This window comes from Paramacrobiotus metropolitanus, unplaced genomic scaffold (genome assembly GCF_019649055.1).
Source record: "Paramacrobiotus metropolitanus isolate TYO unplaced genomic scaffold, Prichtersi_v1.0 Parri_scaffold0000244, whole genome shotgun sequence".
Classification (NCBI taxonomy): domain Eukaryota; kingdom Metazoa; phylum Tardigrada; class Eutardigrada; order Parachela; family Macrobiotidae; genus Paramacrobiotus; species Paramacrobiotus metropolitanus.
The window spans coordinates 66,183-77,523 of record NW_026570464.1 but is presented as its reverse complement, the minus strand read 5'-3'; the positions used below and the strand labels follow the sequence as shown (position 1 = coordinate 77,523).

The window sequence follows — 11,341 nt, the reverse complement described above, 5'->3', positions numbered from 1 at the left end:
AGTCTTCTCCGCTTTAATAGACCACTGCTCTGCCATAAACTAATAAACATACGAAAAAACGATATTCTGTTTTTTTTAAACAAAAACGTCAGTTTTAACATCAGTTTTCTTGCGGCGGGCGATCTGGTCAGCAGGAAGTTCAACTATGCCAGTCGTGCTCAGCTTGTGGGTCATCATGCGGCTCCCAGTTTTCCAAATCTAGTCCACAATGAATACACTTCAGTAGGTCCCGCAATCCCGTGTAAAAGAAGCCGGCTCTCGCAAAACGCGCCGCTGACGCGGTACGCAGTGTCCAGTTCCGGTGTTGAAACGAGTGCAGACGGTATACGAACCGTCTGAATTCATGTTGCAGCCGATAGCCTGCTGCAGCACGCCCAGGGGTCGCTGTGTCTGTTCTTCTGGGAGGCGCTCCCGGGGGATCCAACCAAACCAACGTGTATCCACTCAAAGCACCCAATGGAAGACGATATGGCCAATCCGCAGCAGGCGCTGATGTCGACGTAGTTCCTGATTCCGGCCGTAGCGGTGGTTGTGGCGGAGTTGGCGTGGCTGGTGACGCTCCGGTTCCAGCGGTTGGTACTGAAACTGAGTCCGGTACTTGCGGTGGAACAGACCTTGTTGAGCTTACTGGAGAATCTTGCAATTCGCCTGGCTGCAATTTACTGGAGAACAGACCGCAAGGGCATATGATGATACAGATCCCGCAGGACTCGACGGGTTAAAGTTGTTAGAACCGGGTTTTTCCCAAGGTGGGAAGGAAGTGAGAAAAGTTGATATGATAAGGGCATTATCCGATCGCGAAAAGTTTTTTAGTTTTGTGTTGCTTAAGCGCAACGAGATCAAAAGAAGTTGGAGAAGTCAGGTCGAGGTCCCGGGGATTCCGATCCCGGAGACCCAAGAACCCGCCACCGAAGTCGCGGGGATTTAGAACGTGAATGAAGTTGAGGTCCCGGGGATTACGATATCCGTGACCAAAGAAATCGTTACTGAGGTTTCGGGGATTCACGAACCCTACAATAAGGTTCCTAGCGCGCAAACGTTCGAGCATTCAGGATTCTGTTTCTGCCCGTTCAAACAGATTCAGGACATGTTACGAAAGGGTGTGATCAATCCATGTGAAATTTCGGAACGTTGTGCCAATGCGATACTGGCACGGAAGAGAGATGAGTCCTTAAGGTTTTGCGTGTCGTATTAATTGTTGAATGGTAACGAACATACCATGCACACGGTAATGGTTCAACCGTTTGACCAGCATCAAAAATGAGAGTTGATTAAAAAATTCAATAATCTGCGTTACGAGACCAGGTGAAGCCTTGTTCGGAATATCGTCTTAAATCCTTTCTTTAAAGCGAAAAATGGCATGCAGTCGCGTCAGTGTTTCGATCTTCAGGTTTGTTGTGGGTTAGGGAATCCAGAAGTTGATGTTAAACGGAACAAGAAGTTTAGTGCACCAACTTGGCTCGTGACTCAAGCACCGTGTCCAACAGTGCAGCCATGTGCAACTGCCGGCAGCTGTAACAGAAACGGAGATTTTTAAAAAATATACCGAGTGAACTGCTACGAAAGCATTCTAAAAACAGAATTTCCGTACCAAGGACACCAAGTCTAGGAACTTCGTGTTACACTGAATCATCAATGATGCCCTTCTGGCCAACCAGTGCTCTCGAAAATGTTGCAGTTCATATATGGATCTGTTTCGTTCAAGATTGCTGGTCTCGGAGATGGAGGAAAACCTCCTCGGAATTAGGCATTGATCTTTTGCTGCGGAAGACATCAACATAATTTGGACACCAGTAAATTTCTCCGTTTTTTCTGACCTTCGATTTTTAGAAACGAGAATCATCGGCCAAATCCGACCATTTTATGCTTCGAACATGATGTCCAGGCGCAGTTCACGTACCGACTGTATTTACAAAGCGTGTCCGACGACTAACCATGACGTTTCCACTAAAGCTTCAGGGCACAGATTACGTATGTTTCCTCGAAAGTGCTGGTAAGGAATTCGCGCGAAATTACAAGCGTTCGGCCGTAAATCGCGTTGGAAATGCAAATTTCGAACGTCAACCGTCTTTTGACAGAAGCGTTCGATGCGCATCATTTCCCACACCGGTGCCCCGGCATCCCGACCAAAGTGTGCGACTGTTAACCCTGTCTTGACCAAATTGCCCGGACAAAAATCGTACCCCGAACCCATATTTCATTACTGAAAAATTGCGCTCTGTCTGGTTATCTGCCCGTGAATTGTGCTTGGATTAAGCACATGGCATTAATTCCGTTTGCTTTCCTCAAAATGTTTTAGCGCGCTTTCAGCGGCCTTCTAAGGGCGCGTTACACCAGTTTAAAAACGCTTCCGCTGGTGTCGTCGCATTTTCACAACGGTAAGCTGTTCAGTCTTACTATGCGTTCCGCTAATAAACATCCTCTTGAAACCATTTTTGCGGTTAATCAATAGCATTTCTTCATGAAAAACATTCCAACAGACCATCGAACACCCCCACTTGGGGTTAATACGATAAATTTCGCTAGATGCATGACAGCTACAACTGTCATAAATGCATTTCAGAAAAACAAAAAGCTGCACCGACAGGTGCTCTTTTAGTTGTAATCCCCAGCCTGCGGGTAGTGCGCGTAAGCGTCTAGGGCAAGCCCATTTTGCTGAGAAGATCAGGGCGGAACCAGCACTCAACCCGGGCCACCTGCGGCTTGGCCTTCTCCCTAATAAACACGTGCAATGTGATAGAGCAGAAAGTATTTGAAACTCCGGCCACAGACGCAATGAAGGTTGTTTCCATATCCCACTTACCAAGACCGGGCACGGTGGTGCCACTGCTGTTAAAACCAGGATATGACGCCGAAACGTTTTGCCCATCAAGCTGCCAAAAGAAATACAGTGCTGGATCCGTCCAGCTGCAGTCCATCCGTCCGCTGCAAGTCATAGAAAAGGTTCTGTTTATTGAGGACACATTGTAAAGGGGTGTGATAAAAGCGTCGCTTGTGCTAAGCAGCTCCGGCCGCAAGATGTATGTATTAATGTAAAACATTATGTCGCCATTGCTCCTACAAGACTCCAAACAATCTACCGTCCTGCCATCTACCGAGTCGCGGTTGACATCGTGCAAAGATAGCGTGCTGCTGGTGTTAATCGACATGTGGGTTTAATAATGCCCCTTTACAGAGTAGATCGCAGCGCCCTCGCGTATCGTGTTGTCTTGGTGCCGCCATATAATTTGCTTCTCCTTCGTCGAAGGGGCGATAGAGCAATTATATGAAACTATGCTCCCCAGCTGAACAGGACGGGCGGCGACTGCCGTCTGGGCCGTGCAAGCCCAGTGTCTTCGGAGCGCACCGGGTCGGCCAAGGTGCTTCCGTTGCCCATCATGACGTTTGCGGCCATCTTTGCCTCCGGGCCTGCAATATTAGTAGTTAGGCTGAATGTGACCGACACCCGGTCAACAACTGGCGGCTACATGATTAAGGCCTCAACGGGGCACGAGGCATACCGCCAAATTTCAGGCAGGCATACCGCCGCTGTCAGAATATCAGGTGGACTGATTTTGCCTTCCCATTGATACAGTAGTGAATAATGGCATCTCTTCTCGTGCACTTGCTCGTATTTGTAAGAGGATACAACCTCCCGGTGTTCTTTCTGTTGAGAGATTTTATTTCATAGCTCAGAAGCTCAAAGTTGGTGGCCTTGATTATTTGCTTTTACTTTGGCTAAAACTTGACGCACGCGCGCCGTCAACGAAAATATATATTATATTAACTCCAAAAAGTAAGTCCGCGAAACAGGGTGATCACGATTTGACTATCATTTATCACATGGATGGCGCCAAAAAAGAGAATTATCTACGGCAAAGGCGCGCACTGTACACTTTTAGATTGCAGAACTTCCGACCGCAGGAACGGCACGGCCATCGGCACGGCCATGTTCTTCTCTCCTGATTTATAAAGCGCTATGTTAAACATTTGTTATAACTTATAGCGTTAATCCGAAGTTACCACATGGATAGCGTGCCGTTTCCGACTTATTTTGCCTGGACTCTGCTATATTTTTTTCAGCATTATCTGACATCATACATTCTCTTCCAGAAGATCTGACGAATGAAGACCAGATCAGACGTTTAAAGCGGCGACCTCAGTCAGTCGTTATGAGGTTGATAGCCTCACACCGGTGGCCTTTGTAGTATGCGTGAAAATTTGAATTCATTTTAGGTTGAATAATTAAGCGTCGATAATTCCGCTGATTCGCTACTGTGTGATTGTTTCTAGTGGGTGCAAATCGGTTTATGTTGTAGTATGCTGAAATATTAATGCGTTCACATGTATGGGTCATCGGTCTACCAATGCTTGTTTTTTTCCCGCTTGGTACTGACCATATGGGACTTATCTATTGTGAAATTATTAAAATAGTGCTGGCTGAGGAAACCTTTAACGTAGATGCAAGCGCTGAAGCCTGCAACATTACCGCGTTCTCGTGTTGTATGCTCCTGAAAATGAAACAGTCCCTTGTGTAACGACATTTACACATTCGCGTGATCTGTAACCAATGCGTGTGGGCGCTGTTAGTGTAAACGAGTAATCTAGGTGAGACCCATCCCAAAGGTGAGGTTAGATCATTGCCCGGATATGAACTCGCTGTCGGCCTTTAGCCTTTCTTCCCTTTCCTCGCTTAACTGTAGGAAGAGTTACCAAACTTCAATCGGAGGTTCTTCTCTGTTGAGTTCGTTCTTGTAATCTTCGAAGTTTGGAATTTCATCATACCCTTCTTCGTTGCAAGTGGGACCTTCAGTTGGCGCTCTTGAAAGGGCATCCGCGTTGTCGCAGTATTTTCCCGGCTTATATTAAATCTTGAATCGGTGACCTTGAAGTGCCAATGCCCATCTTGTCAATCTTGGACTCATACATGACTTGTTCGACTCCGATCTTAGAAGATTCGTCAAAGCTTTGTGATCCGTTCTTACTGTGAATTCGGAGTAGTCGATGTACGACTTGAACTTTCTGACGGCGAAGACTACCGCCAGGCATTCCCATTCTGTTACTCCGTAATTCTTTTCTGCTCCATGCAAAACGCGGCTTGCGTATGCGATGGGATGTCCATCTTGGGACAAGATCGCACCTAGCCTTCCTTTAATGCGTCGCACTCGATCACTGTCGGCTTCGTCAGATCGAACTTCTTCAGTACTGGATCCTTGCATAGTGCTTCTTTGAGGTCATTGAATTCTTGGTCATGGACCGCTAACCAATCTCTTTTGATGTTCATGTCGTGTCTTAGCAATTCGTAAAGATGCGCCGTCTTCTGCGCGTATCAAAGGACGAACTTTTGGTAATAGTTCGCTAATCCGAGGAATGACCTCAACTGCCGTTCAGTTGTCGGTTTCTTTTGGCCGTTAACTGCCATGACTTTTTCGGGATCCATTCTAATGCCATTCTCGCTGAGGATGTGCCCCAGGAATCCCATCTCGCGCATGCCGAATTCGCATTTCGTCGGCTTAATTGTGAAACCTGCGTCAACTAGACTTTGAAAGACATTCCTTAAGTTCTGCATAAAGATCTCCCTGGTCTTCCCTGCGAAGATGACATCGTCTATGTAGCCGAAAACGCACCCCATTCGCTTTGCGTTCGGCAAGAATTTATCCATGCAAAGTTGAAAGTTCGCAGGTCCGTTACAGACTCCAAAAGGCATTCTTTTGAAACGGAATATTCCGTCCTGCGTGACGAAGGTCGTCTTGCCTTTCGAGGCAGGATCCATTGGGATCTGCCAGAAGCCACTTTGTAAGTCCATCTTGTCGTAATATTTGTTTCCCGCACATGCGTCAAGCAGTTCATCCGGGTTCGGCAGTGGATAGTTATTCTTTTTCGTAAACTTGTTCAGCAAAATGTAATTGACGCAGAATCTTGTTCCCATAGTTACGTCGCCATTTTTCTTCGCGGCCAATACGACCGGGAAACTCCATTCCGCATCGGATGGTTCAATGACATCTTGCTGCAACATCTCTTCGATGTGTTTTGTGATGAATTCGCGACCTTTCCAGCTTGTTCTTGCCGGGTTGCATTTAACCGGTTTTGCATCGGCTGTGTCAATAGTGTGCGTTACCCCTTTGACATCGCCGTACGGTTGCTTTGATGTGGGGAGAACTTTCCAAAACTCCCAAAATGCATTTCGCACGTCATTCTTTTGTTCTTCAGTTAGGTATGGTGCTAACTTTAGTCTTTCGATGATATCATTCAATTCTTCTTTCGTCTTTGCGTCCACTTCGGGATCTTTTAGTATATTTTTCACGACGGCAGCCGAGTTGACCTTTACGTTCTCAAGGTGTTCGTAATGTTTCACGTAGCCGAGGAACTGGCCCTTTCTTACAGTCTTTCGGCTTTTGCTTCGGTTCTCTATTACGATTTCAAACCGTGTGCCGTTATGGTCCGTGACTCCCGTTCTCGGTCGGACTTCGTTATCCTTTTGAGGAGTTGCTTAATACATCAGCTTCTGATTCCGGGGTACATGAGCTACCATCTTGACCTTTACACGCGTTGCAAGATTTGGTCTTAACTTGACTCGTTGGTCACTGTAAACTATAATTGCTCCTTCTGGGATTCCTGCTCTTTGCACTTTTATCCTTCGAACAATGATCTCTTTCTCTTGTTGTTCGTTCTTTTCATCGTCTTCGTCGAGGTCAAGCAGATCTTCTTGATCTGAAAGGTCACTCACTCCGGAATCTTCAGAAGTGGTTGAGTTATCGCTCGAACTCGAGAATTCCGAGTCGGATTCGCTGCTTTATTAGCCTGAAGCGCTTGATCTTTGCTCCTTTTCTCGAGCGGTCGCTTATCGACGCCTTTGTCTTCACTTTCTGCTGAAAGGTCATCGCTTTTATCCTTGGAAGCGCTAAGTTTTTTCGTTTTCCGTTTTTCGGGCAGAGGTTTGTCCGATTCCTTGGACTTTCGTCCGTTTCGTGCAGTTATCCTTAGATTTGTTCGTGTCGTGCGAATCCTTGCTCGTGACCTATCCCTTTCCCCGTCTTCCGAGCTATCGACTGCTTCAGCAGTATTCCGTGACCTTTCTGCTTTTCCAACTGGTGGCCCTTCCTCACCAGTTTCGGGTGACCTTTCGTCAATTTTAGGAACTGACCTTTCTGGCTCTTTTTCTTTCAGCATCGCGCTTAGTGACCTTTCGTTCTTCTCGGTTGGTGGCCGTTCCTCACAATTGCCGAGTGACCTTTGAAGTGATCCAACCAACGCTGCTGCTTTTTTCTCCTTTTTCTCCTTCGGAGACATTTGAGCCTTTTTTGCCTCTGTTACCGGGATTCCATTTTCCTTATCCCGAATCGCTTGGTTCAGTTCCTTGGTCATCTGAGACAGCTCATACGCCGTGTGTGTAGGTTCTTCTTCTTCGGCGCCTGTGCCGTTTTCTTGAACACCGCTTGTTCTGACTTCTTGTCCTTTTTCTTTAATTTCTTCGGCACTTACGCCGCTTTCTTTTTCAGCGCTTGTGCCGTGACCTTTAGGTCTCTTATCGCCGATAAAGACGCAATTTGCCATCAACTCTTCTGTTGTCCGGTCATTTTCTGGTACCGTTTCATACATGCACCAAGTATCTCCGCCTCTTTCGGGGTACTCTACTCCATCTGGATCTGCTGCAAAGGTCACCTTCTTCTTTCTTGGGTAACCAAATAATCCAAGTTCGCGTCTTTTTAGCGTGACATGTAACTCCGGGATTTCTCCTGTGAATATCGGTACTTCTTCGAGGATTTCGCCCCATTGTTTGTTCCATTCTCGTAAGTTCCCCTTTTTGAGGCAAGCCTGGTAAAGGTCAAATAATTCGTACACTACTGTGCCGAGTCCAATTGGGAAAGTGACCGTTCTTCCTTGACCTTTCCATAGGTAGTTAACTCGGAATTCCCAGAATAAGTCGACTCTAGCTTGTTCCCATATTTCGTTTTCTTCCCTTGCTCGTCGCCTTTCTCTGTCGAGCTTTGCGATGGGGTTTGTGTACCATGGATATTTTTTATCCGCCTTTTCGGGAATGAAGTTATCAGCTTCTTGCTGCCAATGATGGAGCCACTTCCCTCTGGAAACGATGTAATTCTTGACTACAGATAACCATTCTCGGGAACATTGCCAGAGATAAGTTGCTTTTGACAATTCCGGCATGGGAAGTGTTCTCATAATCGACTTAACCTCTTTCTCTTCTTGTCTTTTGTGGCGTGCAATTGCTGCATTGCATTTCGGCCATTCCGAAAGGTCATCTTGCGTCATTTCTTGCATGCATTTTGCACATCTTTCTTGAGGGCGTGCTATCGAAAGGTCATCGCTGTCGTGCCAGTCGTGATGGCAAGAGGTTGCTCTCTCTTCCGCCGTCCATTCTCTTGGCTTACGGGACACGACGCGGTTATTCCCTTCTGGCATCCTTTCCCTTGGTTTGGGGCGGATGATAACGCTTTTATCTTTTTCTCCCGAATCCGTATCTGTCCATTCGTCATCTTTTTCGATTTCAATTACGCTGTTATCTGATGATATTTCGATGACTTCGATTTCATCTGCAGAGCGTGGTTCGGAAGTAATCTGACGGCTATGCTCTGCCACATCTTTTCGAGGATATGCTGAGAACCATGTTCCGCTTTCTTCGTATCCAGTTGCTTCCTGGCCTGGTCTCGTATTTCCGAGAATAGTGCTCTTCCGTCGTTATTCATCAGTCCTGGCTCTTTCCTGGGCCCAACCATTCTCGTGCCCAGTGCCTCTGGTACTGGGATTAGCCTTGACCACTCCATTCCTGGCACTAGCGACTGTTTCTTTGCAATTAGCGCTTCTGCTTGCATTATCTTGATCTGTTTCATCGTTGGCTATCTCTGTTTTCTTTTCAACTTCGGTGACCTTTTGCTTCTTTCAGCATTTTCTAATCCCTGTGCCTCTGGTACTGGGATTAGCCTTCCACCATTCTCATTTTGCTTATTATCCTCCGATCCCTGTGCCTCTGGTACTGGGATAGCCGTTTGCCCCGAATCATTTCTTGGTTGAAGTTCGGTGACATTTCCTGCATTGACTTTTGCAGAGTACTTCGGCTCATCATCTTCAGCTTCAGTTTCTCGTTCTTCCTCGTCATCCTCGTCATCCTCTTATTCGACACTTAACTGGGATCGGCGCAGCGTGCTTGCTCTCTATCAGACCTTTTGAGCTCCATCGACCTATCCGTTTCGGTACGTCGGGTCGCACATCTGAGAACTTTCCAATCCGCTTTGACTTCGGTAAGGCATCCGTCTGCTCCTTCGCAGCGATTTCTTTGCCCGTGACCTTTGCCGCCTCGCACATTAACCCCTTGTCTTGTGCGTTCTCGTGACTTTTCGTAACTTGCGCGACAACTTCGTATTGTGACCTTTCATTGTGTACGTCTTTGGACGGCTTTTCCTGCAACTTTGCCATGATTTCTTGCGTGATCTCATCTGCAAGGGCAATCTCGTCGTCCTCGCTGTTTTTCGATTCGTCTGGTGACCTTTCATACACAACAATCTTATGGTCGTTTTCTTTCATCCATTTCTGTAATCTTTTTCGCAACTTCGTTATTCGTGGGAGTGGGATCGATTTGAGATGACAATCCGTCAGTTCTGGGTGGTGACCTTTCGATGTCATTCCGGATTGCTTCAGTCATGTTATTCGACTTCTCCTTCTGCGGAGTTTGCGCTAAGTCCGGTGACCTAAGCCGGGTTCAGACACTCCAGCCACCGATAACAGGACTGTTCCGCTGCGTCTGCTCCTCCAGTTTTAACGGTATAGTAATTTAAAAAAGTTTCTCTGCGCAGAAAGGCGGCCAAAAATACTTCAGGGCGGATGATTTTCAACACGGACGGAGTGCAAGTAGTATGTTAGCTAGAATAGCAGGGACACTCTGATTGGTCAGACACGCCCCCGCTCTGATTGGTCAGACACGCCCCCGCTCTGATTGGTCAGACACGCCCCTCGCTCTGATTGGCCAGAGCCGAGCCGAACGGTCTGAACAAGGTCGAGACTGAACCGAGACCGACCGAACCGAACCGGGCCGAGACCGACCGAGTCTTACTTTTCCCTTTCTTTTGTTTATTTTTCCCCACCCTCGTTTATTTTGTTTTCACCGAATAACAACGAACAAAGTAAAACAAATCATACCGCAAGAACATACGCAGGAGTAGCAGTACAATCTTTGACAAAAATACAATTTCGGTTATATTTCTAATGGTCATTGTATGGATCTCCCGGTGTCCAGTTGCTCATTGTAAACCGACAGAAATGACATTTAACTGTATCATCAGATCCGGTGTAGTACAGTCCTGTCCTCGCCATGGCGCCGGCAGAAGGCAGGAGGTGTGGCCAGTTTTCAAAAGTGCTGAGCGGTCCGTTGGGCCGTGCAGTGTGGAAACGTACTTGTACAGATCTTCGGCTAAGGCATATACTTGCTCCTGCCCGTCCCACATGCCCACCGTTTCGTCAGGTATACCTGAGAATCCGGACCAGGCTCCTGCAATGGCACAAGCCATGGTCCCAATGGCATCAGTGCATCCTCCGGTTAACATTGCCGCATGAAGGGTGGCTTCAAAGGGGCAATCGCTGCGGCGACCAATAGCAGCACAGTAAATGGCAACTGGAACTACGTCCAAAGGGCTGGTGCCGACGCCAGTGGCTTTGAACAATTTTTCCTTTGTTTCATCGCGTTGCGCGTAGTCCAGCACCATCATGACACGTGTATAAAATTTCCGACGCACATAATCGGGGAGAGATTTATTGCTGTAGTCAACAAGAGCGGAGAGAAACTCAAGCTCCTTCATCATTTTATTCTTTAGAACCAGATTGATGGCGTAGGCCTGCAACTGTGCTCCAGCGGCGGCGTCATGAGAAGAGTGGGTGAGTCGGGCTACACGGTCTACAGAGAAATTCATCTGCTCCGTACGATTGTAAAAGTACAAGGGAAACGCTGTTCTCCAAGTGGCAGCGTTACACTCTGTGCCCCGGTTACGGACTGTTGTAGCAGCAGCGGTCCATTCTTTTTGGGGAGAATGTTTCTAACTGGCAATAATGGTGGTCAGTTCACCAAAAGCTCGGCGTCTAGTGTAGTTGTGGTAAAATGTTTGGCTACATTGCCGTGCGGCATTCTCCAAAGAAAAGAAGCCGGTATCCAGTAGAGACTTGGCGTAAGCGTGCGTTAATAAGAATTTCTCCCAGTAAGTCGAGACCCTGCTCCGCACTCCCGCCAAGTTCATGTGGCAGGAGGTAGCGCGTCTCAGGGGTGTTCCGATGCATTCTCCGATCAGAGCGCCTAATAAACAACCTTTGTACTGATCCATGGCGTTCAGAATTGCGAATGAATTCCTATTCCGGACAG

General features: G+C 47.2%; 1 protein-coding gene across 1 annotated transcript; it reads right to left on the bottom strand.

The window, feature by feature from the left end:
- Nucleotides 1-2,636: 2,636 nt before the first annotated feature.
- LOC129601517 (uncharacterized) lies at nucleotides 2,637-10,898 on the bottom strand. Its single transcript, XM_055500355.1, has 2 exons — nucleotides 10,387-10,898; nucleotides 2,637-2,715 (listed from the first exon to the last, which is right to left on the bottom strand). The coding sequence occupies exons 1-2, from the start codon at nucleotides 10,896-10,898 to the stop codon at nucleotides 2,637-2,639; spliced, it is 591 nt and encodes a 196-aa protein (XP_055356330.1).
- Between the last annotated feature and the right edge of the window lie 443 nt (nucleotides 10,899-11,341).